Below are 26,316 nucleotides of genomic sequence, written 5' to 3'. Positions count from 1 at the left end.
AATACTAAGATAATGCTGTGTGTGGTTTGAAGGGGTTGATTTGTTTTGGGTTTTTTTTTTTTAGAAAACAATTTTCTTGACAACTCAGTTGAGAATTGTGACACTTTTAGCTATCCCTTGCATTGAAAAGGGGGGAAGGGGTAATTTGTCCCTTTATTTAAACTTTGAATAAGCTGAGAGGGAAAAAAAAAACCAGAGTAGGTCATCAATAAAGACAAGCTAACTTAAACTTACAATTATACCAAATGCATCAAAATTTGGAATACTCACTAAGTGCCAGATGTACTGGCCTCTGGCAAAATACAGATGCACAGGCCGGGCCCTTCCTTAAGCAGCCCTAAATCTAAATTATCAGAACTCTACTTAGCTACCATCATCACTTCATAGATGATCAAAGAGAGCCTCAAGGCCAGAATGAGGTCTGGGTGATAAAAGAGCTTAGAAAGTCAGCCTCAAGTATATGCAGACAAGAAGCCCCTAGCTAAATTTTCTATTACTACTTACACTTGGATGTTTAAAAGCAATGTGAAACAGGGTGAGGTGGTTCATGCCGGTAACATCTTTCACTTAAAAAGATAGAGAGAGGAAGAGCGTCATTCAAGGCCAAGTTCGTGAGACCAGACATCAATCAATCGGCTGAGCAAGTTGGTACATGCTTATCATCCATCCCAGCTAGGTAGGAGGCATAGGTAAGAAGATCTGAGGCTGGCCCTTGGCAAAAAACCCAAGATGACACCTGCAAAATAACTAAAACAAAACAAAACTGCAAAACAAAGACATAAACAGAAAAGAAAAGTGGAGGAAAGGGTATATGAATGGCTCAAGTGGTAGAGTACCTGTCTAGCAAGCACAAAGCCCCGAGTTCAAATCCCAGTACCATAAATAAAGAAACAAATGCTATTTGATGAAGGATGCACAATTTCTTACAGTTGATTTATTTCAAAGCCAAAGTACCACAGAGTACAATTTTCTGCTTGCTCAGATTACTCAGAAGTCACAGTCCTCCAGCTCTGGTAAAGGCTGTTCATCTTTGCCCCAGTGCTGCTTCTGGCAACATTGTATGCTAGGATCACAAGGCCCTACCAAGTTTCCTGGTATTAAGCCTCAATTGGAGGGCATTTCCTGGTCGACTCCCAAGTGAGACATATCTTAATAAAGCACGCCGTAGCTCTCCTTGCTGCTTACTCCTTTTATCCTGTGGGTGGTGTTATTCTAGGGAGATGAACAGCCCAGGAAAGGACACACTTTGAAAAGAATAAATCAGTCGTTGGTGATCTTGTTCTGTTTATTACCACGCAGACCAGGAATGCCTAAAGAGAAAGGAATCAGAGAATTAAATCTCAAAGTTTCTTTGTTGCTACTTCTGAGCAGATTTCCTGCAGCAAATCTTAAGACCTTGGAAAAGAAAAGGAATGTGATTTTCTTAGTTAATACTCATAGCATTGGGGTAGTTAAAAAGCCATGCATCCCAGCAGGCAGTGGTGGCTCATGCCTGTAATCCCAGCTACACAGGAAGCTGAGATTGAGGGAATCATAGTTCTGAGAGACTTGTATCTCTAGTTAACCAGCAAAAAGCTGGGGGGATGGCTCAAGTGTTAGAGGACCAGCCTTAAGCAAAAAAGCTAGTCCTGCCCCCCCCCAAAAAAAAACATACAGTGAAATTGCCATGATGTTACCTAATTTACTAGTAGCATTTGAACAGCATGAAAATCCTGGGCCCTCTGGCTGGGTGTTGAATGTTTATAAGATGTATTACAGAATGAAAGGTAAATGATCATTTACTCTTAAATCTTCTCGTGACCTTGAATGATAAGTGGAAACAGGCAGCCTCCATGTTCTTCTCAGAAGGCCAACGCAACCCAGACAATATGTTGTTATTAAATTACCACATGATCCTGAAATGGTCATGCACAGATGCATCCATGAGCAACAATAACCTTATGTAGGTGGCCATGTCCCCTTGGGAACTTCCCTGTGTTTACCAGGCACAGCTGGAATTGTGAGTGACTTCAGTACCTTCTCACTGTGCAGTATCTGGTCCTACAAGGCCCACATTGAAATGAGCTAATTTAGACCTGAGGCCTCAGGTCTGAAAGAGAACCTCTGGTAGAAGATAGTTGAGTATCTTCCAAGGTGAGATCCAAGGATACAGATTTGCTACTCATGGCTTCCTACCTAACCCCTCTGTCCTCAGTGCTTTGCCAGTTGGGGTCTTGGATCTAAAGGATGTCCACCACTTCCTTCAAGCGTGGAGGGGCGTGGGAGGCTGGGTACGTGGTGTGTGGCTTCTGTGAGTAAGAGTCTGGAGCCTGGACCTTTGCCATGAACTCGGGCACCTCCATCATCACCATTGCTCATGGTGGTGGTTGTGGGTGGCTCTCAGAAGGGAGTGGTGGGCAGGGTTTATGCCTGGCATTAAGATGGCTCAGATGCAGCACGGGAGAGCAATCTCCATGACCACACCTGGAGAGACTTACTTCATCTCAACCAAGGAACACTAATCTGCTTTGAAACCCAAATCAAAGTCAATGAGAAGTCAAGATCCCTGAAAAGTACTACCTCGACGCAGGAAGACCGTGTGCACTGGGTTCCATGCCAGTTCTGCATTGACTCTGAGGAGGTCACGGCACTTGCTGGAGATTCAGTCTCCTGATCTGTCAAACACGAGGCCTGGCTCCGGAGTGAACAGTGCCCACAGGGAAATTAGTCCAGCTGGACCTTGCTCTTCAGTCCTCCCTGCCTCCTCTCCTCTCTTTGTCCCCCAGCCTTCGGTCTCACCTACACGTCATCTCCCACAAGGACAGTCACAATGGGAGAGTATTATTCCTTGATGTATAGAGTAATCTTTGTTGTGTGTGCACTTCTACATTTCTGCATTTAAAATGAGATGGACAGGGCTAGAAAGGGCCAAGCAGGAACCTCAGCCTGAGCCTCTGGCACCCAGCCCAGTTCCTTTTCTATCACCCCGCACAACACAGCACATTCTGTCCTCCTCTTCCCCTTCAAGGGATCCTAAGGGGTCCAGCAGCTCCCCCAACGTCTCTGTGTTATTCCAAGGAAGCTTAAAAATGGAGGGCAAAGAGAAGGCACATACACCTGCAGGAAGAAAAATAGGACACTTGAAAATCACAACAAGGGCCCTTGGCCGCCGTACACCGCTCCAGCTGAGTGGTTTCCCGCTCTAGGAGGGTGTCGGAAGCCGAGAGATGAGATCTTCCCTGTGTTCGGAGCCCAGAGCTAGGGAGGATGTAAGGGTATCCGCAAGTGGCTCAGCTGCTCCCTCGTGCTGTGGTCCAGAGCCCCAGGCATTTGTCTAATTACCTTCCTCATCTCCTGTCAGAGACACTGTGTTTTGTCTAAACAGAAAGGAGATTTCCAAAGGAGGACTCTCACCGCAGAATATTGATCTGTAGCAGGTGTAGTCTGGAGGCCATGGGTACTGCTCGCTCGCTCGCTCCAGCTCCCACGTGTGTCCTAGACCCCACTGATCCCCATTGTTTTCGCTTCTGCCTCAGCAGCCCAGGCAAGCAGAGAAGCCCATCTGCAGAGAAGCCTGGCCCAAGAAGGGAAAATGAAGGTGGTGTGTCTCATCAGGGTGACATCCTGTACTACAACTGTCACCCACTACAGGGGTGTGTGTCCCTCCCACCCCGACATCTGGTGTAGTTTAGGCACAGCTTTCTCCACATGTTGGGGGGACCGGCCTCATCCTTTCCCGAGCAGGACCCTCTGCACTGAACCCCGGTGCAGTGTGACCTCTGGCAGTCCTGCCTGTTCATAGGCAACTCAGTCATCTGTCTGATAGGAAGAGGAAGATGGAGGACAGGGAAGGGGAAGGGGAAAGGAGGGGCAAAGACTTGAAAAAGAAAAGCAAAACCAAAAACCTTCTTTTTCTCCATCCCTGTAGGACTTCCCTCTCCGAGGAGACTGGGCTGGTCTTGCCAATGGCTCCCTTGCACTTTGCAGATTCTAAGTCTGCGTTTCCCTTAAGACCAGTTGTCTGCAGAAGAGGGGAAACAAACCAGAGCCCCTCATAAATCAGTAGAGGTCACCGCCAAGAGCTTTGTACACTTGCTGTCCTTGGCAATGATAAACTCATTGCATTTGGGAAATGTCCAGAGACCCTGAGTCGGATCTTAATTCTCATTCCCAGAAAAATCACAGCTCTCGGCAACACCGCCCCCCTACACACACACACACACACCCCACCCCTGTTTACTGTCTTTGTGTTTCCTAGACAAAGCTGGCAAGGAGGAAGGAACATAGTTCCATGGCTGGAGATCTCCACGGCTGCATTTCTTGGTGTGGGGGAGGAGGAGCAGGGCAGGGGATTCACAGGAGTAAAGAAGGTCCAGGCCAGAGGAAGGCTGAAGTCTTGTGCCCTGGCAGCGATCTGAGGGATTCTGTTTTTGGTCAGACCTGAGTCTTAGTGCTATTCTTCATTGCTCCATTGGGAGATGCTTTGAGACTATAATCATGATGAGGGGTCAGCAATGGGGTTGGCAGGGAGAAGCACCTCACAGATCCACTGTCCACTAAATTGTGCTCACTCGTGCTCTCTCTCTGTCTGTCTCTGTCTGTCTGTCTCCCTCCCTCTCCCTCTCCCTCTCTCCCTCTCTCCCTCTCTCCCTCTCTCCCTCTCTCCCTCTCCCCTCTCCCTCTCTCCCTCTCTCTCTCTCTCTCTCTCTCTCCCTCCCTCTCTCTCTCTCTCCTCTCTCTCTCTCTCTCTCTCTCTCTCTCTCTCTCTCTCTCTCTCTCTCTCTCTCTCTCTCTCTCTCTCTCTCTCTCTCTCTCTCTCTCTCTCTCTCTCTCCCTTCTCCATACCGCCTTTGTCTTGAGACCTGGTTTTGGAGTTGGCCATACAACATAGGGAGGTAGTAGGTAGCAGGGCCTGAACTGCTCCTTGGTCTCCCTCTGTTTGCTGGCCTTTCCATCCCTGCCCTAGATCATCCTTCCTATTCCAATCAGTCCGACTGTACAACTGTGATACCACACCACCCCAGCGCCATGGAATCGGGAGACATTTTTATGGGTGTACTTAGTCTTCCTGCCTGAGTTTTCTGGTTCATCAATCAGCTTTTCCTACCCAGTTATCCGCAATCATACCACCTGTACTTGCTCTTTTTTGCATCCCTTAGCTCTATTGCCTATGTGGTTCTTGGTGTAAAGTCTGCTTTGCCCATTGAATCTTAGCTATGTGACAACAGAGTCTTCTTTGTCTTGTTCTGGCTGTAACCTCAGTGCCTAACACAGTACCTGACACCCAATAAATATTTGCTTAATATTTTCATGGTGACATGTTTAGGCCTCTTTTTATCCTTCTCTGTTTCAATGGACAGAGTCTTTCCTTTCTTGCCCACAAGACCATAGGAGTTAGGGTGGAAATTTGTTGCTAAGGTCAGAAGGGCTGAGTTAAGAAGGGTTCTCTTAGGCCTCTTGTGGAAACAGAAGGAGTAGTGGGAGATATAATACCAGTGATTTAGATTCCCAGGAAAAGCCAAACCGGAAGCAGTTGACATGTTTGGAACAGGGTTTTGGAGAGGGTCCAAGTATGAAGATGACCATTTCCAAATGATTCAGGAGCTACCTGGCTCTGTCGCCTAGACAGAAGTGATGTGTGACACAAGAAAAGAGACAGGAGGTCATTTTCACCCAGGGTTACCATTTTACCTAAGAGCTAACACTAGATCAACATCAAGAGATGACAATCAACGGCAAAAACCCATAACACCCTTCCGTGGGGACTCTGGGGCTGTAGACACCGATGAGCCAAGCTGTTTGCACTCCTTTGTGTGGCATGCAATCCTTTCCCTCCCATACAGAGAACAGAAACTTTAGCCTACAGTAAACCACTACCCGCCTAGAGCTGGCAAACTTGCGAAGCATTCGAGTCAGCTATGTGTATTTAGCGTGTTTTCTGCCACTTTAGCAAAAATACTTGTGTCGGTGTTCTTCAACAACTAAAGACATTTATTGAACCTGAACATCCCAGGGTTGGACAGCATGTATGTTGGGGCTCTGTCACAGCATGGCAGACAGCCTCAGGGCAGGAGTATGTGTGAGGAGAGATTACAGAGTGAGGCAGGAAACAGGAGGTAGTCAGGAGCCAGTCTCTCTCCTTTTTATAGCAACGTCTGCAGGAACTAACCTAGCCCTGGGAGAACTACATTCATCCTTTCCAAGGATACCAGAGGTGGCATCCTACCCCTAACCCCAATGAGACAACTACCTATCTCTTAAAGGTTTCATCACCACGCAACATTGCCAGTGAAGATGAAGCTCCCAGCACCTGAACCACACCCATATCATCGCACCATATAAATCCAAGGAAATGTGTGACCCTATAATGATCACTTGCATCTATAAAAGATTAAAAAGCCATTCTGTTCTCATCCCCCAGGAATTTATACTAGGGTCGGCTGGATTTTTTATGTGAAACTTCCAGAAATGTGTTTCATAGGAAGTTTGTAAAATCAGAACACGTCTGGCCCATCAAAGTCATCTCAGCATTGAGCCACTGTGCAAGTTCACTTGATTCCTTGCGGTTCAGCCATTCTCATTGGGGAGGTTACTCATTGGCTTTTGTAAATATGAGGTTCTCTTAGGAAGCAGATTCCAACTGGACTCTCTCTTTTTTTCCTCTTCATTCCTGTCTTTAAGTAGTTGTACAAAGGGGTTTCAGTTCAACACATCCGCCAGGGTATGCACACAGTGCATTCTGACCCATGTCATCCCTCCCATCATTCTCCCCCCTCCCTCCCAACTCTTTGGGGTATAGATGACCCTACGTGTAACCACAGCATTTAATTTTTTTCACTGATCAATATAGTAAAAACTATGTTTATGGTATAAACAGTGTTTAATGTGTATATACATGGTGGAATAACCAAGTCAAGCAATTTAGCATATGCATTACCTCACAGACTTGGTTTGGGATTACCACTTAAAATCTCCTCTGTTTGCAGTTTTCAAAGGTGCAGCACTTGGCGGGGAGCTCAGGAACTTATGATATATGGTAGACCTCTTGAGCCTCTTCCTCCTGTCTAACTGAAATCCTGGGTCCTTTGACCAACAGTCCCCCAACCTCACATTTTTCCCCAGCAGCCTCTTCCACCACCGTTCTACTCTGGGCTTCTATGTGCTGATACTTGGAGCTTCCATACATAAAGGCAGGCATGCGTTATTTGTCTTTTTGCATCTGGCTTATGGCTGTTGGTTCATCCATGCCACAGGTAATGGCAGAATTGTTTGCTCTTTTAAGGCTGAACAGTATTCCAGTGTGTGTGTGTGTGTGTGTGTGTGTGTGTGTGTGTGTGTGTGTGTGTGTGTGTGTGTGTGTGTGTGTGTATGCGCGCGCACACATACCTTGTCTCCTTTGGGGGTTCTTCAGTTGATAGGCAGTCAGGCTGTGCTCTGAACTTCCTTTGATGCTGGTTAAAGGTCTCTGCATTCCCTGGGCATGCACTGGCCTTGATTGGACAAACATCTTGAAAATATTCCACTCAGCTGAGGACCTGGCTCTGTGTAGAGCAGCCCAGGAAGAGGCCCCCAACCACAGATCCTGCCTCTCAACCATGGACCAACTCTAATGAGCATGGAAGCCTTTGCCCAGCTTCATGGAGCGAGCAGTTAGGACCATAGAACTGGGGTTAGTTAAGGCGGTGCTGACTCCCAAGTGAACCCCCCTCCCTCCGAGCCCCTCTCTTGGGACAGTCAGACTTTTCTGTGCAGCTGAGGTAAATTCTACCGCAGTGGAGAAAGGAGCTTCTAGAATTCTCACTTTTCATGGGACAAAGTTTTCCTGCCCTTGATGTTAGGAAGGGATGGTGTGCTGGAGGTCAAGGGTGAAGTCTGTCACCAAGACCAAACTGTAGATGCCTCTAGAAGCCCCAGAGAAGACACATGGCAACACCATGTATCATCCTGCCTGCTTCTCCCGGATGTCATCCTCAGGTCTGGCATTTACCCACATGACCTTAGATCTGGTCACTAAGAGCCCCCATCTAAGACAAGATAGCAGCCCTAAGATGATCATCTTGCATGTGGGGATATTTTTAAACTTTTTATTTATAGACATTTGTAGATTTCACATGCAGTTATAACAAATAATATAGAAGGCCAGGCAGGGTGGTATATGTCTGTAATCCCAAATAGTCAGGAAGTAGAGATCAGGAAGGATCATGGTTCAAAGCCAGCTCAGGCAAAACCCCAGCAGAACCCTATCTCAACCAACTAGCCAGATATATGTGGTATGCCTCTGTAATATCAGCTATGGCATAGTCATAGGTAGGAGGATCTAGACTGAGACTGGCTCAGACAAAAATGGGAGAGCCTATCTAAAAAATAACTAAAAGGGCTAGAGGCAAAGCTTCAGTGATAGAGAACCTGCTTCGCAAAAACAAAGACTTGAGTTCAAACCCCACTACCATTAAAAAAATACAAAGAAGAAAGAAAGAATATAGAATTATATCATTTATCCAATACACGCTACGGCAACATATTGAAAAACGATCATACAGTATTTCACAGCCTGACATTGGCCTGGCTGCAGCCCAGTATTCCCAGTTCCATGTATTTATGTATGTGTGTACATACTTAGAACTTTATCATATGCATAAGATGTGTCAAGATATAGAACCTTCCATCACCACAAAGAACCTTCCTGTCGCCTTTTGAACCCCCCTTCCTCCTCCTCTCCTTTCTCCTTCTCTCCTCCCTCCTCCCATCCTCCTCTTCCTCCCCACCTTCTTCCTGGTAACTACTATCTGCTCTCATTTCTCTCATCTATCTTTCAAAAACACAGTAGAAATGCAGTCATACAGTGAGTGACCTGGAGATGGATGTTTTCACCTTGAGATGCTTCCCAGTTGTTGGGGTATCTCAATCGTTTATTTCTCCTTATTGTACCTGGACCCCACTACTGCTTCTTTAGGACATGATCTTCATGGATCATTGAGTCTAGTTCATAGAACACACTCAGGTCCTTGGGCAGTCTTCTTTGGCTTTGGTTGACAGTTCTTTCTCCTGTCTCACTGCCTTCTTCCATCCCCAGGAGCACATCTACAAACTGATGAAGAGTGACAGCTACGCCCGCTTCCTTCGGTCCAATGCTTACCAGGACCTGCTGCTGGCCAAGAAGAAGGTATCTTTGGGAAGGGCAGGCTTGCCTTTCTTAGCTCTGTTGATTCTCGCTGCTGCTTGCTGCTGGTGTGAAATGAGAAAAAATCATCCGTTGGGTTTTATTTTTCTCCTTTCTTTTTTCCCCTTCTTTACCTGTTCCTCTCCAGAAGGAAACAGGATCGTCACCACCTAGCTTTCCCCCAGGGACCAGGCTGTCCCCATTGCCTCTGTCCGCATGGTTTGTCCACCAGGTAGGCAGCTGTGACCAAATATCACAACCACATTAGCACAGCACACGATGCTGGGTTCACACTGACCCCAGAAAAGTCTTCCATCAGAGAGAGCTTTTCACTGCCAAATGTGGCCTCTTCCTCATACTCCTCTCCCCCACCTGCCTAGAGAGGAGTATGAGGAAGATCAGGACAGTCCCTCATTGGGCAGAAAGCCTTGTTGGTTTCCAAGAGACCATCATCAGTATTTGAAGTCACCTCTGGATTGGTCCCTCCTTCTCACATCCTCTCTCACCCTCAGCCACCTCCACAGTTTTTCCCTTTTCTATCAACCAATAGGTAAATTGCACCCTATCTCCCCCACTAAGAATGAAGGCATGCCTCCTACTGCCCTTAGAGTCATGGGTCTGGAGGGTCCAGGAAGCTGTGCAATGTGATGAATGAAGTTCATTCCTCTGATCCTCCCAGACCTCAAATTAAGGGATGTTCTTGGGGTAGAAAACCAATATCCTTGCCATCTGGAGTTCTTTTCCAAGACAATGACAGAACCTATGTTCCCCCTCCATTTCGTCCTAAGAATCTCCAGGCATGGGTGATCTGTAACTCATCATCTCAGTGGGCTTAGAGCGTCTTCTGATTTTAGGGTGGGCTCACCACGTGATTCAAGTCCAGGTCCTAGAACACTTCATAGCCCCGGCCAGGGAAGAGGACGCATCTGCCTCACATGTCTGCCAAGAGCAGCTCCTGGTGGATTTGGAGGCCAAGCCTGCAGGTCCATTCTTCCCCCATTTTTTCCCTTCTCCTATTCCAAAGGAAGGGAGAGTTGCTGTGAAGGACCAGATTCTCAAGGGATGGGTGAGCTGGGTTTTCAGGACTCTGGAACAATGAAACACCAATGAAGATGGGATCCAGGGAAGTTCAGGGGGGCCAGGGCCAGCCAGAGGAGACAAACCCTCTGTGAGCTGCAACTCAGTGGCCAGGGGACAAGAATAATAGGCACAACATGACAGACCTAGAATCAGCCTGACGAGCACATCTCACACACACACACACACACACACACACACACACACACACACACACACGCGCGTGCGCGCGCGCACACACACACACACACACACACACACACACACACACACACACACACACACACACACACAGGCTACCAATAGGATTAAAGCTGAGCACTGCCATATTACTATGGTTCCCAGGCCAGGAAACCAGGCTCTTTAAGTCCTTGTACAAGAGGAAAGCCCACCCCTAGAATGGGGTGGCATGTTGTTGGTGTTGTGTTGTCCTTCTGCATTCTCCTACCTGTCTTCCTAGCAGCTTGCTGAGTGGTGGTGGCACGGCTACCAAGGAAGCCCTCCGACTCTGTCTGACAGATGGCTGCCTTTGCCAACCCCCCACACCTGCACATCTGCAGCTTCCTCAGCTACCCAGTTTCAGTTGTCTGCTGGGGGCATGTGTGTATCTGTGCAAGTGTGTGTTCTCTGAATTTTCCCAGCCTCGGGCCAGGGACCCTGGACCAGGGCTCTAAGACAAGCCAGCAGGTTATCTGGGATGGAATTCTGCTTTTCCCAGGTAGGAAATGTGGGGAGATGATCAGGCACACCCCAGGTGTGAGAATGCAGCTGGGCTGGGGAGAACATTCAAGGCCTTTTTGCCTTCTCTTGTTCCTGTCCCAGGAGTTCCCCAGGGAGGTTCCTGAGCCTCAGTCCTCATGAGGGAGTGTCATGTGCCTGGACAGGAATAAAGTACTTTCTAACAAAACACACAACAGGTTGGCCTCTTCTGAGACCCAAGACCCTTTGTCACTGCCATGGATGGGCATAGTAGATCCTTCTGGCTCTAAGGACACAGAACAAGAAAAGAGATAGGAAGTCACTGAAGATAACAAACTCTTTTCAAGAGAGAAAATGAGCCAGATGCAGATGGCTCACACTGGAATCCTGGCTACGCAGGGGCTGAGATCAAAGGATCTCTGTTTAAAACTAGGCCAGGCAGACAAATCTGAGAGACTCTATCTCCAGTGAACTACCAAAACCTGGAAATGGAGCTGTGGTTCAAGTGGTAGAGTACCAACCTTAAGGGGGGGGGGAAACTAAGGAAGAGCTTGAGGCCCTGAGTTCAAGCCCCAGTAGTAGAGAGAGACAGAGAGCAAAAGAGAGAGAGAAACAGAGTCCTGACCCAGACTCAAGGTATCTGATGACTTCCCCTCCCCAGTGGTTGCTTCCCCACATCTCATCTGCATCCCTTCCCCCACTGCATACCACTAGCCCTGCCAGCTAGTCTGTTCTCTTGCAGTCTAATGTGGCTGCCTCTGGCCTCCAGGCTACAACCCTTCCAGCTTCTGTGTCCAGGCACAGCCAGGAAAGCAAGGAACAAAACAGCTCAGAGCTGGAGGCCTGTGCAAGGCCAGGCTATGGATACATCTCCTTTAGCATGAGTCCCAGTCCCTTCCCCCTCCCCCTCTCCAAGGAGGCGGCACCATTTCTCCTAGGATCCTGATTTCTGTCTCTCCCATTGGCTCTGCCAACAGCTCTGGCTGCTTCTTCTTTTCTCCTTTTTCGCCCCATTTGGCTTTCGTGTTTTGGTCTTTAGTTGTGGCTGCTGCTGCTGATTGGAAATCACATGTAAGCTGAAGACTTTTTTTTTCCTGTATTTTTTCTCCCTATCTTTTTTCCCCCTTCTCCTCCTCCTAAAGCCAGAAAGTGAGCAAGGTCGTAGAACTTCCCTAGAAAAGTTCACACGCAGTGTGGTAAGTTCAGTCAATTTTCTTCCCTCCACATTTCTTTTTGGTTTTGTTTTTGTTTTTTTGGATTCCCCACCCCCGTCTTTTTCTTTTTGATTGTCGTCTTCTTTTGGGGTGGGAGGGAATCAATGCTTTCCCCTCAACTCACCCTTTTTCTTTTGCGAGTGTCTGCAGCTTCTCTTCTGAGGATGGATTTTGCAAAAGAGCACGTGTTCCCCTCTGCAGAAGGTGCACAGCTGACCACCCAGCCTCAGGCCAGGGCCTGTGATCTCTGTTCAAGGTTTTTGAGGAGGAAGGACCCCACTGCTTCTGAGTCTGTGTGGTTTGTGCATCTTCTGTAGCAGCCTGGGAGAAGGCCATCGAACATACCATGAAACAAATTGGCTTCGAACCATTACTACATCTCAAAAAAAAAAAAAAACCCTCCAAATTTCCCTCTGTGAACTCTGACAGTCACACTGGTGTGGGTCGAAAGCTGATGTTTGCTGTGTGGGCAGCTTCGGCTGCATGCAGAGTGCGGCCGTGCTGCATGGGTTCTGGCAGTGTGGTCCAGCTGGTGTATGTGTTAGCGGCCTCTGCATGAGCTCCAGCCTCCCTGCTAGATCCCTGTCGACTTCATCTGCATAGTGTGACCGGGAGAGGAGGGCAGTAGCCCAGGCATGGCACTGTCCTGGGTTCTCCCCAGGGGCAGGGCCTTGTCAAGCTCCCCAGCCCCCAGTTCCTGATTCTGACAATGAGCAAAAACAGGCTATCAGTTCATGGCTCTTATAGGAAAGTGTGCTTCCCTTCCTCCCACTCCTCCTGCAGATGCAAGAGGTAGAGACCCACAGACTGAAAGAAGGGAGCCCAGGGTAACAACCCGTGAGGCCCGCATGGAAATTCTAGAGCCTGATCTAGGGAATAACACATACCCTTTTCCCTTCCCATGTTGGGCTCTCCAAAATTTGAGCATAGGGCTTAGTGCATAGAAAGCATTCTATCAAATGCTCACTCACTAACTTGTCGAAAATAAGCCACTGTGCCAGGCACGGGTGGCTCATGCCTATAGTTCTAGCTACTCAGGAGGCTGAGATCAGAGAATTGCGGTTTGAAGCTAGCTTGGGTAAGAAAGGCTGTAAGACTCTTATCTCCAATTAATCAGCAGAAAAAGCCAGAAGTGGTTCTGTGGCTCCAGTGGTAGCGCGCTACCCTTGAGCAAAAAGGAGCTCAGGGACAGTGCCCAAGCCCACCCAGGACTGGTTAAAAAAAATGCCACTGAGTTTCTGTGGTCTTGTCTACCCTGCTAGCCTCAAACCACAGAGAACCAACATGGCAGCTAGGAACTCGGAACGGGTACAGAAAACTGACTACATGGCACTGGCTACATTTCCTCTTGCCAAAGAGTAGAAACCTAGTGGTGCTAATTTGCTGTTTTACCACCTCTAATGCACAGGAAGTCTTTGTAAACCTTGACTACTGTCTCATTAGTGGATTTATTTCATCCTTTAAATATAAAAACTCTGAGCATCTTGGATCAAAAAGTAATCTTGCCGTTTAGCCATCATACTTAGATGTGTTTTACCTGTCTTTAAATATTATTTTGCATTTGCTATATGTAAAACCATAAATAACTCCAGTAGATGGCAGTTAGAATGTGGGTATTCATTCTTTCTCTTTGGAGGTCTTCCCATTCCATAGTCTTTCCTCCTTGGAAATTAGAACATGCAAAATGCAAGGCCAGCAGGCCCCTGGTCTGCCCTCAGGACTGGTTTGGCATAGCCATACGACTTCCTACACCAAGAACATGCCACAGGCTGTTTGAGGCAAGACCTATGGGAGAAAGTTATGGAGTCTTTCTCTATTTTGAGATCCAACTGCTATGAATGGATGATGTTTCTCGAGATTTGCTGAGCCAAGAATGTACTATGAAGGAACTCGTACTCTGAGGTGAAATCTGAGAAGGAAAAGCAGAGCTTTTCTGTGCAGATAGGCAGAACTCTGACAGCCTGGGAGAGTTTCTTCAGGTTGACTTTGTGTGGGCTGAGGATATGAGAGGATAAATCTAGTACTTGGACAAGATGACATTTTCAGGCTACTTTTCAAGAGAAATAGATATCAGGAAAGTCTAGAATGGGCTTAATAATGATCAGCAAGGGCAATTTATTAATGTCCCTTCATCTCAGAAGTGCTATTGGTTCAGTGGTTCTCCAAGGTCTGTTAGCAAGGCAGAACAAGAAGGTACCCACAACTCTCCAAGTGTCACACACTCACACACACACACACACACACACACACACACACACACACACACACACACACAGAGGGCTGAAGGTGAAAAATACCCCCAATCTCCTGAGGTTTTTTGGCATTAATATAAGAGACCCAAACTTTAAAAACTACATTCCTGAATTCTCTGCTACTTAGCAGGGCTAAGTTCGGGAATATGGCTCATGGTAGAATAATATTGGCTATCAGACTACTCAATGTTGGAACACAAGAATTTGGTATCATCAGCTCAGAATTCTAAACAGACAAAACTAATGGGCCTTGGAATTTTGACATGCATCCACTGAAAGAAGATTGACCAACTGTTTTATTTGCTACCGACTGCAAACCATGATGCTGGAAAAGATGTGTAAGAACCACCCCCCCCCTTATTTACTGAAGATAGAAAACAGAGAGCGAAGACAGCTCAAAAGCAGGAAAACAATGTTGATCCAGGTAGCTGGATAGCTCAGTCAGCTAGAGTCTTGTCATGATTGAATCAAGCATTTCCCCTCCCCATCCCCTCCAGAACATACCAGTGTCTCTTCCTTTCTAGTAAAGGAGGAAGATTTGGTGACAAACATTTTTCCTATGTCTCAAGGCATGTCACAATATAGAAAGATTGTCTTTTGAAGGCTACAGGTATACATGAACCTGAGGAGTGGTTTATTCATATCATGGAAGCTTCTGGAGCCTTGCCACTTGGTGTGCGGAAAGGGTCTGCCCTCCTCAGCAAAGACAGGATGTAAGAGCTTCTAGTAAGAATTTCTTTTTTTGTATGTTTTTTATTGTAAAAATGCTGTGCAGAGGGTTTACAGTTACATGAGCAAGGTAATGAGTACTTTTCCTATTGAGCATTGTTACCTCCTCCTTTGTTTTCCCCCTACCATTCCTTCCCTCCCACCTCCACAACTATCCCCTCCTCCCCCGCCAAAGTTGTAAACAGTTCATTTTCAACATAGTGTTTTGTACATCTCATTGTTACAATGGGTCAACCTGTATCCTTATTTAAGCACTTTGTTTTTCCCTTCCCCTCCCCAAATTTGAAAAGTGTATCTACAAGATGCGGAGTTGAAGGACATGAGGAAAACATGCCAAGTGCCATGTCATTTGGCACAATGAATCATAGAGCTCACCTTAAACCCTATTTATCTGATGGAAAATGCAGAGCTTCAGAACCAAATATGACTTTTAAAAAATCCATGGCTGGGCATAATGATCCCATAATGCACTTTTTTGCCTGTGCTGGTCCTGGGGCTTGAACTCAGGTCCTGGGTGCTGTTCCTGATTTTTTTTTTTATCAGACATGGGGCCTGAACTCTGGGCCTGGGCGCTGTCCCTCAGCTCTTCAGCTCAAGACTAGTGCTCTACCACTTGAGCCACAGTGCCACTTTTGTCTTTTTCTGCTTATGTGGTGCTAAGGAATCGAACCCAGGCACTTGTGATGCAAGGCAAGCACTCTACCACTGAGCCACCTTCCCAGCCCCAAGTGTTTTTTTTTTTTTCCCCTCTCAAGGCTAGCATTCTACCACTTGAACCACAGCTCCACTTTCATCTTTTTGGCATTTTATTGGAGATAAGAGTCTCCCAGACTTTCTTGTCTGAGCTGGCTTGAAACTTTGATCTTTAGATCTCAGCTTCCTGAGTAGTTAGGACTACAGGTGTGCATCACCAGTGCCTATCCCATAATCTACTTTTATTCAAGACAAAAACAAACAAACGTAAAACAGGTTGCAGCCAGTGCTGGTGGCTCACAACTATAATCTTAGCTATTCAGGAGGCTGAGATCTGAAGACCACTGTTCAAAGCCAGTCAGGGCAGGAAAGCCCACGAGACTCTTATCTCCAATAAATTATTCAGAATAAGCTGGAAGTAGCGCTCTGATAGCCTGAAGAGGCTCAGGGACAGCGCCCAAGCCCTGAGTTCAAGCCCCAGGACTGGCAAAAGCAAAACAAAGCAAAGCAAAAGCAAACAACAACAACAACAACAACAGGTCTCCTTCTTGGCCTGGCCTTATGAACCCCAAGCAAAACTAGGCTAAATTTCAGCTTCTACTTGACCCTCTACTGCCCTTATACAGTGAACAGCCTATACAGTACCACTGTAAATGATAGCCCATTTTCCAAGGAGCCCTAGTTTCAGAAAGAACCATAACACATAGCAGTTTCTCCAGGGGTCCTTCAGACATAGCCTTAAGCTAAGTGAGCTTGTTCGGAGAAAATCTTGGTATATGAGAGCCAGCCATTTAAAGACAGAAATTGCTATGAGAACAAAGGAAGAGGCAGACACAATCAAGATTGAACTGAGCTCAATTAGACACAGTCAGAAGTATATCTTAGGTGGTAGGGAAGCGAGAAGAAAGGGCTTACGTGCTAAGCTAGACAAAGGTGAGACGTGGCTAACTGGAATGGACCTGGGCTTTCTCAAACACTCTTAACATGTCAAACATCAGTTAAGAAACAGACCAGACATCAGTGGCTAGCATGAAATGCTTGGCTGACTAGCTTAATGACTTTGTTTATCCTATAGGGTTTTGGAATGCATGCTAGGGTCACTTGGGAGTGCAAGAGGGTAGTTACAAGTTATAACCAATATGGCGGCTACAATCATGAGAATTGTAATCAGATCAGGATCACTTCATAAACCAGAGCCTATAGTTCCTTAATCCTGGCTCACTGGGAAGCTTCCTTTCATAGTGGGTTGTAAAATATGAAATCCACAGCAGGAAACATCTGGCTTTGTCATTTTGTGGTTGTTTTTGTGTCACCTTCCATCAGGGTGTTTGGTAGGAAGTCCTGGACATTACTGACCAGAGAGGGGAGGATCCTTCTCAAATCCAGACCATTCCTAGCCAATCAGTACCAACCAGTCTCCACCATTTTCCTGGTTTTGTGGTTGTCAGATGACAGTGAGAGCACAGGATGGCTGGAACAGAAAGGCTTGCCACTCTGGTCTCTCTTTGAAGTGTGTGTTCATTCAGGGTTCCATGGCGTTGACCACAGGCTGAGGGCTGGGACCCTGGCAGAGCCTGGCTTGGACCAGGTGGACCAAAGGGATGCTTGGGAAGAATAGCAGCAGAAGCAAAAGCCCTTTAGCAGCAGTGGTGTGATTTTTCCCTTTTTGGATGGTGGCTAAAGCCATCTGGTATGATCTCCCAGCTGGAGAGAAGTCAGAAAAAGTCCTTTGTGCACAGCTCCATGGAAGAAACCTCAGAGCATGATGGCACTTAGGAAAAAAGAAAAAGAAATGACAGCCCTGAGTGACCCTAGTTTTTAGTTCCCTCGATACCTTTGCCTGGATGCTCTGTTGATGCACCAGCTGTTCCTTAAGACCTCCACAGCTCCAACACTGGGCTACAAAGATGGGGAAAGGGACTGCGGCTGCCTAGGCAACCATAGGAGGCCACAGAAGAGAGGAGCGATGAGGACCAGGTGTCCACCCACCTGCTAAGAGAACATGAAGGGTTGGCTTTGCCAAGAGGCTTCTTAGAACTGCAGTAGCAAGGGCCGGAAGCTGAGGGCATCTTGGCACATGACCAGTGGCATCTCTGTCACAGGCTTTTTCATCCTGCCTGCCAAGAAATGCAGTGGGAAAGTCAGATGGAGATGAAGCTCTGAGAAGCAGCTGTCACCCCACCCACTTCTTCCCCACCTCTAAGAAAGCCAAGGAAAGGCTGAGAGCCAGAGGTCAGCAGTTCACCCACTCTCCCCGCAGCAGCTCTACAGGAAGAGACCACAACTCTGGCTGTGCTGCCCGGAAGTAGAAAGCTAAAGCTTTTCAGAGGGTTGTCTGTCAGGGCAATGAACCCAGAAATAGCAGCTCCTTTCCCAGGGGCTGGCTCCCCCACCCCCACCCCCTTAGCATTTTGTAGGGAACAGCCATGAACCCCCAGTGAAATGAGTTTTCAAATACTGAGACTCAGCAGAGCCTTGGAGGGCTTGGATTTTGGCCCAAAAATCTTTTCAGGCCTCCAGCAAGGGACCATTGGTTAAAATGTTTTACATGGGGTTAGTCTTGATGGCAGACACACTTTGAACACCACTGAGACCACTAGGTCACAGACATTAGCCTCTCCTATGTATCCAGCTATAGTGAACCCCTAGGCTGGGCTAGAGCTGGAGGTAGTCTTCCATAGTGATATTCCGGGGAAGGAGGAAGGCCTGCCTCTCTCGTGCACCAAATGCTATCCCAAAGTCTCTGAACCACTCAGCCTCTGCAGCTCCCACCCCCACCCCCATTCACAATGGCTCCCTCTTCTTCTTCTTTTTTTTTTTTTTTTTTTTTTGTCAGTCATGAACTCTGAGCCTGGGCACTGTCCCTGAGCTCTTCAGCTTAAGGCTAGCTCTCTACTACTTGAGCCACAACGCCACTTCTGGTTTTCTGGTGGGTTATTGGAGATAAGAGTCTCATGGACTTTCCTGCCTGGGCTGGCTTTGAACCGTGATCCTCAGCTCTCAGCATCCTGAGTAGCTAGGATTACAGGTGTGAGCCACCAGCGCCTGGCTTGGCTCCCACTTCTTGCTAGCTGTGTACTCTCAGGCACACGCTGGCCCTCTCTGACACCTGATTCTCTGCCCCCCCCCCAATATAATGACTTGGACTAGATAATCTCCAGTCTCTTCCAGCCCGGGGTGTTCTGCATGTCTGTGCCTCTCTCTGTCCTGGGACTTAAGAGTTATGTGAGTCATTCCTAAGAATTAGAGGGAGCTGCCTTCCTGCCCAATTAGCTACCTGATTCAGAAGTGGCTGCCAGCCTCAAAGGCTGGGAAATAAACCATGGAAAGAATTGAGTTGGGGATGTTTACAAAGCCAAGGCAGATGCTGGCAGGAGAACTGAGAGTCTGGGCCCTCCCTCCCTTGCAGGACAGGCCCACTCGGTTGTCCAGGGCGCTCTCCTGCACCGTGAGTAGCTGGAGGGCAGAGAAGAGTCACAAAGATCTTGAGGAGTGACAGCACCTTGCCAGTCTTTCCAGTTCTGCAGTCCTCACACTTCTGATCTGGATGCCCAGTGTGGTGTGTGTCCGGAGGGGGATGGTCAAGGTCAGCTGGGGGTCTCAGTGTTGCTGCCACTAGTGAATCACCCTCGTACTGTGGGATCTGGGGCTGTGTGCGCACAGGAAGGAATGAAATGTGAGCATTTGGAAGCCATCACTGTGGTTCTGCCACTGCTCCCACACTTCCTGCTCCCTAGGAAACCTGGGGAGGGTTCCTGTTGCTGCTTCTGTCCTAGGGATGGGGAAAGGAAATAAGGGCTAAGAGGAGATAGGGATTAGAGACAGTGCTATCCTGGGGTGGCTGGGGGCATGTGATGTCTCCTCCATCTCTGTCTCTCTCTGTCTCTCTCTGTGTGTCTCTGTCTCTGTCTCTGTCTCTGTCTGTCTGTCTCTCTCTGTCTGTCTGTCTCTCTGTCTCTGTCTCTGTCTCTGTCTCTGTCTCTGTCTCTGTCTCTGTCTCTCTCTCTCTCTCTCTCTCTCTCTTTCTCTCTTTCTTCCCCCTGACTCCATAGGGAAGCCAATTTCCTATGAGTGCTTTATAGCTGGAAAAGGAAAATGTAAAAGTCTGTTCTTTAGAAACAAGCTATAAAATGTGAAACAACAGAATCTACATGGAATGTTGAGAGATCATGACAAAAATTCTCCCTGGCAGGGTGGGTGAAGGGGGTGGGGAGAAATCTTTATTCTTCAAAAGGGTCAGAGTTTGGTTGTCATTTTAAGGAACCATGATGCTAGCCCCTGCCATGCCTCTTGGAAGGAGTTTCCCCAGCTGTATGGAGCTGCTACTGTTTTAGCCTAATAGCAGGAAACAAGCCAACTTGCCCTCTCTACTGAGTGCCCACTCATAGGGAAAACTCCTCCAGGATTCTGCCTCTTGACACATAGGGCTAGTGAGGCTTACTGGGGCTCCCTGCCTCCCTTCACCACCACCCCCCCACTCAGACCCATTCCTGCTTTTCCCAGACCCCAATGTGCCACTCAGTCACCTGAAAATCAAATTCCTCTGAGGCAGAAAGGCACAGCTGTGTGTTTACAGCCTCTGATTCAGATCCAGATCCTGCCCCTGGCAGTCTCCTGGCGAGGAAGGCTGGGGGCAGGCTGTGTGGGTGTGCCAGGAGAAGATCTATTTCAGGAGGTGACCTGCAGCCTCGTGCCATCGTGTTGCCTTCTCCCCACCCCCTCTCAGGAAACACACCCTTCTAGAAGGAACTCTCCCTTTAACAGTGGCTGATGGGTGGTGGCATTTCAATCTGCTCTTTGTCACTTGTGCAGTCAGATTCTGGCACCTGTCCCCCTGTAGCCACACAGGAACCACGTGGCCTTCCATCTGTCCAGGGAAATGGCAGAGGTTGAAGGTGAATGAGGACCCAGTGCAGGAGAAACAGCAGGAAAGGCGACCACGCAGGACGCCCGTCTCTGCAGACGACAAAACCCACCCCAGACCTGCCAGGGGAGCAGGGGCATGACAAAAGAACGACAAAAGGAGATGCCACCATGTATTTGCAGGCTTTGTAATAGCAGGTCCTAGAGAAAGGGACCACACTGCCAATGTCAAGGTCAAGGAAAAAAGACCTAACTCTGCCTATTGTCTGAACTGAAGAATTGAAAGAGAAATTAAAAAGCTCAAAGTCAAAGGATCTGAAAGGCTAAAAAGAAAGACTCTCATGGAGTTGCCCACAAATGACTTCCTGGGATGCTTCCCTTTGTTAAAGCAGCTAATGAGTCTTAGGAAAGCCCAGCACTCTGGAAGGAGGGCAGGCCATTTGAACCATGCTGCTCTGCAGTGTATTGACTCAACGGGACACTGAGCTCGGAGCGGTAGCACTTCCTGTGTTGTGATAGCTTCCAGAAAGCCAGAGAGAGACAAGGTCCTTGGGAATTTGCTCAGTGGCTTCTTAATGGGTAAAAAAAAAATGAGAGAGGAATGGAGAGGGAGCTCAGCAACAGCAGAGTTCAAATGATCAAATCCCAACAGAGATGGCTTCATTGGGAGGAATTTTCCATACCCTCTTGCCTTCCTTACTATAGGAAGTGACCCTAACAACTCTATTCCTTGTTCTTATGTGGTGCTGAGGAATCGAACCCATGACCTCGAGCATGCAAGGCAAGTACTCTATCACTGAGCCACCTTCCCAGCCCTCCTTGTTCTTAAAAATATTTTTAGCACGATAAGGTTGAAAGTAATACCTATTCCTGCTCCGTATATAAGCAAAGCAAGTGCACTCATAGTGCACTCATAGTGGCTAGTGAGAAAGAGGGTAGTAACCAGTCTATGTCAATCAGAAAGGTGATCTAATGGATACACAGGGCCCACAGCCATGGCTCTGGCCTAAATGACAATACAAATGTACGAACATATTACTACATCTATTGGTTTTGGAAAATGTCATTCATTTGGTAGATAATGGAATTCTATGCAGAAAGTAGCTCTTTTTAGCTAGATGGTGGGTCAAGAACAGCTAGATAAAAATTAGCCAGATCGAAAGTATTTATTTGAAACAAATTTCACACTTCAGGATAGTTGTTTGTAGCCTGATCTATCAGTTCAGTTTTAAAAAAAATTGAGGAGCTATGGTTTACTATGAGCATAATGTCCACAAAAGCAGAATGTAAACAAACACCTTCTTAAAGAGATTCCCTCTTTAGCTAAGCACTGCTGGCTAATATGTGTGCCCCTGTCTATTCAGGAGGATCTGAGGGTTGCAGTTCGAAGTCAGCCAGGTCAGACAAATCCAAGAGACTCCAATTAACCAGCAAAAAAAAAAAAAACCCTGAAAATAGAGATATGGCTCAAGTGGTACAGCACCAGTTTGAGGGAAAAAATCCAAGAAAGAATTCAAGGCCCTGAGCTCAAGCCCCAATGGCTAGCACAAAAGTAGACAAAGAGACAAATTTAGAGTATGATAACCAAAGTGAGAATGATTCAAGAAGAGACGAGTGTTTATTGCTTTGCGTGCTAAGAGGCTACATGTAGAGTTTTGGTTCTCAGCTCCCATAGCTTATCCAGGATTTTCACAAGTCTGGAGAAAATTTAGAAAAGAATAACTGAAGTGAGGAATGACCTGCGGAGGCCACAGCAGAAGAGACTAGAAAAGATGAAGATCAAGCTGACTTGATGGTCATCATGAGCGCTATCTCCGTTTGTCTTTTAGGATAAGGAATTCTAGGTTGCTCCAGAGGGCAAAGCTAGAGCAAAGGGATGGGAGGTTTGGGAAAGGTCACTCTACTGAAGAATATTCTGGCAGCAGTCACTATCCAGGGTTAAAATCTGGAACCTCAAGGAGCAATGAGCTCAAGGGCTTAAGACGTAGAAGCTGGATTCCCTAATCTCTTCTCACCGGAGTTCTATGCTGTATTAAATGTTTTAAGTGGACCTTTACTGTATTTCATTCAGTGGTTTATAAATAAGTTGTGGGAAAGGAGAATGGATCATATAAAGGGATTTTTCTAAGACTGGAGGGGGGAGAGATACAGAGAATTACATTAGACTCTGCCTTCAGGGAGAAAAAGCCTAACAATGGCATACTGGAAGCAAAGCAAGGGAAACGCTCAAGAAATGGAATTACTGCCCTTCACATGTCACCTATGCCCCTCTCTCTCTGTCTGTCTCTCTGTCTCTGTCTGTTCTGTCTCTCTGTCTCTCTGTCTCTCTCTGTCTCTGTCTCTCTGTCTCTGTCTCTCTCTGTCTCTCTGTCTCTCTCTGTCTCTCTGTCTCTCTGTCTCTGTCTCTGTCTCTGTCTCTCTGTCTCTCTCTCTCTCTCTCTCTCTCTCTCTCTCTGTCACTATTTACTGCTGTTGCAGCTAAGCCCTGAGTAACATTGCTGTCTCCCCTGAATGCTTCAAAAAGAGGTCAGCAAGTAGAGGACATAGTCACCTGCTAGGGCACAGGTGTCCATGAACATAGGATGAACTGGCCTCAGGCTAGAGGAAGCCTGGCTTGCCACAGTTCCTACTCAGACAGATGCTTTGTTGAAAGCAGGAAAGATAATAAAGCAGTGCCACTTACAGAGAAAATCCAAGTGGACAAGCTGACAGCATGTTGCCAGGCCAGGAACAGAACATGCCCCCAGAGTCTTCCAACTCTACAGGAGCTGCCCATTCTGCTGCTCCCTCCTCATGGGCCCTGCCTTGGGGAGTCATCTTAGATCCAGCTCCAGGGAAGAGAAGGAAGAACTTTCATGTCACATTCTGTTCCGCCATCCTCAAAACCAACCTGATCACAGATGACACTCCCTCCTCTCTTAGGCTTCACCAGGGCTGCTTTCAACTCATCATGGGATTGTATAATTATGGTGATTACAGCTTATGGCTTTTTTTCCCCTTCTCTTCATCGCTGGCTTTTAAATTCGTGGAGGCCTCTCATTAAACATGGTGATCCTAGTAAAGTCAGCAAAGTTTTAGTAAGACATTTTTAGTAAGGCAAAGTCAAAGGTTACTCTGTTCTCTCAAACATTTCTGCAAAAACTTGTCAGGTGCAGTTGGTCTGTCAGCCTGGCTCTGAGGTTGGGGAGACCTGGGGACTTATCACATGGGTGGAGACCATTCTGCACCAGGCCCCTGGCATTTCTCTTGCATCAACATCACAGTGCATGGAACCCCTTGTTTAATGGAACAAATCGTCAAGTAAGGACAGACAGCATGGTCTTCATATCACAGCAGATTCTATTGAAGAAACAGAGTGGGAACATTCCATACAACATACTACTCAAACTTGCACTCTATAGCAAGATTTTTTTTTTTTTGCCAATACTGAGGCTTTAACTCAGGGCCTGGGCTCTGTACCTGAGCCTCTCTGTGCTCAAGGCTAGCGATCTACCACTTGAGCCACAGAGCCACTCCGGCATTTTCTGCTTATGTGGTACTAAGGAATTGAACCCAGGGCTTCATGCATGCTAAGCAAGCACTCTACTACTAAGCTACATTCCCAGCCCTACAGAAGGACTTCTAGGAAAATATTTTGTTCCAGATGATACTGAAAAGTTCCAGGTCGCCCATAATTCTAAATATGTAAAAGACTCATCCATAAACATATGTGGATGATCAAAATCCGGTGGTTATATACTTTGATGGAGATTGACGTGGCTTTCCTAGTACCAGTAAAGCTTCAAGCCCCATTATTTTCTAGCATCCAGTCATACTTTTCTCAAATAATTCTTTAGGTCCCTAGGACATCATGAGAAGACCCACCGAGAGGGAGTATGGATTGAGTAGTGGGTAGCGAGCCACCACTGACTTGTCTTTCAGCAGCTTCATCCAGGTTTGGTGTCAGGATTCTCTTCATGTCCACATACCCCAGGGATTACAGACAGGACCACATAGTGAGGGGCCCCTTGCTCTAGCCAGAGCACGTCTTTGAGAACCCCTTTGTGGCTGGCAGCCCTGCCTGGAGCCACCTAGACTATTCTTCCTAGCCAGTCACCTGCTGCTTATGTTCCTAAAGAGAAAGGAGCTGGCTGGTAGTTGAGCTGCACCAACTACCAAAAGTGAAATGTCAAAAATCTGGCTGTGACACATTAACCATTCACAGTGATCTACATAGGAATGTAGGAGAGGTAAACTTAGTTCAAAGCAGGTAGCTCCCGTGAGATTCCCAAGAGACCTGGCACAAGCCCCTCACATGCCTGATGGGTAGAGCACATCTTGATAGGGGTATAATGAAATGTAGGACACCACAGCAAAGGGTATGGTGGCAACAGCTGTCATGGCTTGGGAGCTCACTGTGTTGTACTGCATCATGCGAGGTGTGGCCTGAAATGGACTTTGCTTCTACTCAAACTCTGCTACTTACTTGTATGACATAAGCAACTCCTCTAATCCTCAGTTTCTCATCCATAAGAGCGAGATAAGATTAAGTAGGAATATATATATATACATATATATATACATACACATAAATAGTTGATTAGCATACTGTCTTCAATTCCTAGTAGTATTTTATCATTATAATGTTATTTGCTCAGCTCTCTGCTTATTACCATAGTTAATTTCCAACAATATTCTGTGAGGTAAGTGACATTGTACTTGTTTTACATGTGACAGGGATAGGGAGGTCAGTGGACAACTTCTGTGATAATATGTGCCATGCACATTTATTACAACGGACAGCACATGGTAGCTTATTATTACTGTCCTATTTAACTCTAAGAACTGGTTTCTCTGCTTTCCTGGTAGAGAGAGAGATAATGGGCGCCCAGCAGGTCAGCTTATGCTAGACAACCAATCACTTCTAGCCTCTAAATTACTTCCCAGGAAACTGTGGGAGCTGTTTTTTGGTCTTGTCAGTCTGGATGGAGCAGAAGAGCCACAGTTAAAATGTTGCCAGAACCTGGCATTTAGCCTCCAACTGAGATTCAGGACCCTAAGGACCAGGCCAGGAATGGTTCTACCCAGGAGATAAGGTGAAGCTCAGTCCTCCAAGTGTAACTGTCTGTATAACGGAGCCTCATTCCTGGCAACACTCACCTCTAGGGTATCTGCCTTTTGTAGCTTTCCTAAGCAGTACAACCTCACCAAGTCCAGTGGCTCCATCTGCCAGATAAATAGAGGTTTCTATTTTTTAACAACTTATTACACAGCAAGGTTGTTGAAGGTGCCGGCAGCAAGTGGCAGAAGATGCTTTGAAATCTCACCGTAAACCAGACCCCTGGGGCATAGCCTTCTATTGCTTGTAGCACTGATAGAAGTGGTGAGGTCATTTCCACGGATGCAAATGGTGTTGTTTTGTTTTGTTTTATTTTCCTGGGGAGAATTCAGTTCGATGTATATATTTTAAGGCAAATGCTTTAAGTTTGCAGTCCTTGTCAGATTGGCATTGTAGGAATTGATGTAATGTAATAGCCAGACATGTGCATGGCTGCTTGTGTACCTTGCATGAGAGGCTTGTGTCAGTGTGTGCTGTATGAGCATGCACCTAAGGGTGTATACACACAGGTGTGTATATGCACAGGTGTACATGCTGCCTGACTGCTCCACG

The 26,316-nt window shown here is 46.9% G+C and overlaps 1 protein-coding gene across 6 annotated transcripts in view; it reads left to right on the top strand.

Moving 5' to 3' along the window:
- The window catches only part of Rgs6 (regulator of G protein signaling 6), a 491,090-nt gene that overhangs the window by 451,225 nt on the left and 13,549 nt on the right, over nucleotides 1-26,316 (top strand). For 5 of the 6 annotated variants that reach the window (XM_070030921.1, XM_070030920.1, XM_070030918.1 and 2 more), the window contains 2 exons: nucleotides 9,053-9,142; nucleotides 12,058-12,111. In XM_070030921.1, coding sequence (XP_069887022.1) covers nucleotides 9,053-9,142; nucleotides 12,058-12,111 — 144 coding nt within the window. The remainder of the gene's footprint in view (nucleotides 1-9,052; nucleotides 9,143-12,057; nucleotides 12,112-26,316) is intronic. The other variant, XM_070030923.1, reaches the window with a different exon arrangement.

This window comes from Dipodomys merriami, unplaced genomic scaffold, assembly GCF_024711535.1.
Source record: "Dipodomys merriami isolate MVZ:Mamm:240054 unplaced genomic scaffold, mDipMer1.0.p SCAF_1, whole genome shotgun sequence".
Lineage (NCBI taxonomy): Eukaryota > Metazoa > Chordata > Mammalia > Rodentia > Heteromyidae > Dipodomys > Dipodomys merriami.
The sequence above is the reverse complement of the archived record's forward strand: the minus strand, read 5'-3'. Positions and strand labels throughout refer to the sequence as shown.